General features: G+C 44.7%; 1 protein-coding gene across 1 annotated transcript in view; it reads right to left on the bottom strand.

Moving 5' to 3' along the window:
* Nucleotides 1-371: 371 nt before the first annotated feature.
* The window catches only part of tbx2b (T-box transcription factor 2b), an 8901-nt gene continuing 6505 nt past the window's right edge, over nt 372-2767 (bottom strand). Inside the window, exons 6-7 of the mRNA XM_026997731.2 lie at nt 2433-2767; nt 372-1843 (exon numbers count right to left, since the gene is read on the bottom strand). The exon at nt 2433-2767 is cut by the window's right edge and continues 255 nt beyond it. Coding sequence (XP_026853532.2) covers nt 1406-1843; nt 2433-2767 — 773 coding nt within the window. The 3' untranslated portion in view covers nt 372-1405. The remainder of the gene's footprint in view (nt 1844-2432) is intronic.

Raw genomic sequence — 2767 nt, 5'->3', positions numbered from 1 at the left:
TCCATTTAAGAAAACGTCCGGAAAACGTCTCACATATGTACGATAATCGCAGATGGTGTGAGTTTTTCCTCTCTCCTTTTTCTCAGTAGACTAATCTTGAGAAAACGAAGATAAAATAACTGGTTTTAATAGTTGGAGGGCTTAGTGTTACGTTATTTTTAAAGCAACATTGCGTCATTGTTACAATGTTTGATGGATTATTTGGCAAGCAATCTTGGTTAGACTAATAGCCTTTATTATTATTATTATTATTATTATTATTATTATTATTATTATTATTATTATTATTAATAATAATAATAATAATAATAATAATAATAATAATAATAATAATAACCTTAACCTATAACAAAGCTAGTGCAACGACGCTATTATTTCAACACATTTTATTGAAACTGTGATAGAATTCAACAACAACAACAAAAAATTTGACACCCAGCAAACGCACCACGCTCATACTGAGTTCTGGCCCCGTGTGGAGGACTGTCGCGCTCTTCCGTGCTGAGAGTGAAACCACCCGGGGCTCTCCAAGCCCTGCGCGCGCCCCTCGAGCTCGCTGCGAGGCTGACGGCCTCCTCGCGCGAAGCGTCTTCCAGCCCCTGGCTACCACGCGGCGGTGGCACGCGCTTTCATCGCGCGACACAGGCAGACGTCTCTGCTTCAACCCAACAAGCGCTATTAAGTAGCTTTCATTTACAATATACGCTCATGTAAAATGAAAAAGGCAATGAGTTAAACTCTAAATATTATGTACACGCAAATGTACAGCTTTGAATAAATTATTACCAATTTGCATATTATTGGATCCTTATAGCTTATTTACAGAATTACTTTTCTTTTAATTACATAAATAGTTCACGTTTAACTGTCTGTGGGATATCATAAGCAGCCCACAGGCTGTCTTCTCAATCCCTTTTTGAAATACACTTTTTTTCTTTTCTTTTCTTTTTTCTTTTTTTTTGGGGGACGTAGCTTGGTTGATTTAAAGTTTACAAGTGTCGTTTGAACGATGTCTCTCCATGACTCTGTGGCCAGCAGGGATATTTTCACCTTCTAAAGACATTCTGCCAAAGTTGCATTTTGTTTTTGTTTTTTGTGTTTTTCTTTCCATGATGAGGATTGATGAGGTTGTCAGCAACTGTTGCGTTGGGTCCGTTCCGTTAGGCTACAGGCTATTTCAGATTGTCTTCGCAGCATTTTCTAGATCTGTTCAAGTTTCCACAACAAGAGCACCCAGTTAATTCTTATCCAACAGAGCATTTTGGTTGTTAGTTTTTCTCTTGTTTGATATTGCCACTGTGATCGCCCATGCGTAAAAACAAAAGTACACCAACATCCTTCAGAGAGCCACTTAACATCCTCTGGCAATTCAAGTCATGCCCTGGATAGGTTCGGGGACGCTCCATCACTTTGGCGAATCCCTGGGTGAGGACGCCTCACGCTGGCTCTCCAGGCCGCTGACTAGTCTCTGAATGTTCTGGAGTTCGTTAATGGATTCCTTCAGCGTCGTTTTGGGAGAGCCGTTCCTCTGGCTGGACCCGGCTTTGTGGTTAAGCTGATCGGGCACGGGACTTGTCTCCCTGCTGCCGGATTTCGAGGACTCCGATGAGAGGTTCAGGCCTCCTGGTAGTCCGGTGGTGAGGAGGTTTGTGCTTTGAGGAATAGACACAGAGAGCTGGTAGGGGTTGAAACGCAGCCGGGGGCGTGAGCCGCTCAGGAACGGGTTCCTGGAAAGAGGCGAGGCGGAGCTGCTGGTGGGGAGGGCGGAGGCTGCCGCGGCTGCTGCAGCCATGTAGGTGTACGGATACGGGAAGAGCCCACCGAAGGGCGGCATGGGAATGCCCTGCAATATAAAAGACATCTGTTAGCAACAGGCTCCAAAGGAGAGACAGGCAGATAGAGACAGATAGGGTTAGTGTCAGGCATGTGACCTGTCCGTCACACAGGTATTAGGTGATACTATCGAATTCCTAACAAAAGTAGACTTCTCTCTGCGCACCCTTTCAGATATTTAAAACTCTTAAAACTACATTTTAAGAAAAAATAAGAAAGAAAGCACACAGAAATTACTTTATAGATATTATCATCAGAACTTTTTAATGCACCAATAAAGGTATTATTAATGGCCAGTTTTTAGAAGCATTTAAGCAGTTTATTAAAAACAGTTAAACAGTAGGCTACAGGTTAATCTCTAACTCTGAACTGGTACATCGTGAGCGGACTACATGCTAACCATAAGGACAGTTTGGACAAAGAGTGATGTCTCTTCTGACAGCCTCCACGCTTCGCAGTCATCCATTGTTATCCATTAAACGAACTGGATTACAGCCTGCTTCAAACTTCAAACGCTGACCCATTCAGCACGGGCGAGACGCACATTAGCCTACTAGCGCAGGAATAAGTGAACATTTTTAAGTAAGAGAATGTCTCACCTGAGACAGATGGAAGGGGAACGAGCTCAGAGCGCTGCCTGCTGCCTGCACGGGCAGACTGCCATTCTCCAAACCGCTCGCTCCTGATACTGAGGCCAGAAGGTGTCCCATGCCCATGGCTGGGAAGGCCCCCGGCGCCATAGCAAACTGCCCAGGGTGGAACAGCAGGGGCTGGCCGGAGTTCAGCGGGTTAAAGAACTGCTGACTGTGAAGTCCCGACAGGGCCAGACTCTGCAAGTGTCCTGCCCCAAAATGCGAGGGACTCTCTGTCTGTACCATTAGCGGGGAAAAGCTGTCTTTATGTCCACTGATACCCCCATTATCCGTCTCCTTCT

This window comes from Electrophorus electricus, chromosome 15 (assembly GCF_013358815.1).
Source record: "Electrophorus electricus isolate fEleEle1 chromosome 15, fEleEle1.pri, whole genome shotgun sequence".
In the NCBI taxonomy this organism is placed as follows: domain Eukaryota; kingdom Metazoa; phylum Chordata; class Actinopteri; order Gymnotiformes; family Gymnotidae; genus Electrophorus; species Electrophorus electricus.
The sequence above is the reverse complement of the archived record's forward strand: the minus strand, read 5'-3'. Positions and strand labels throughout refer to the sequence as shown.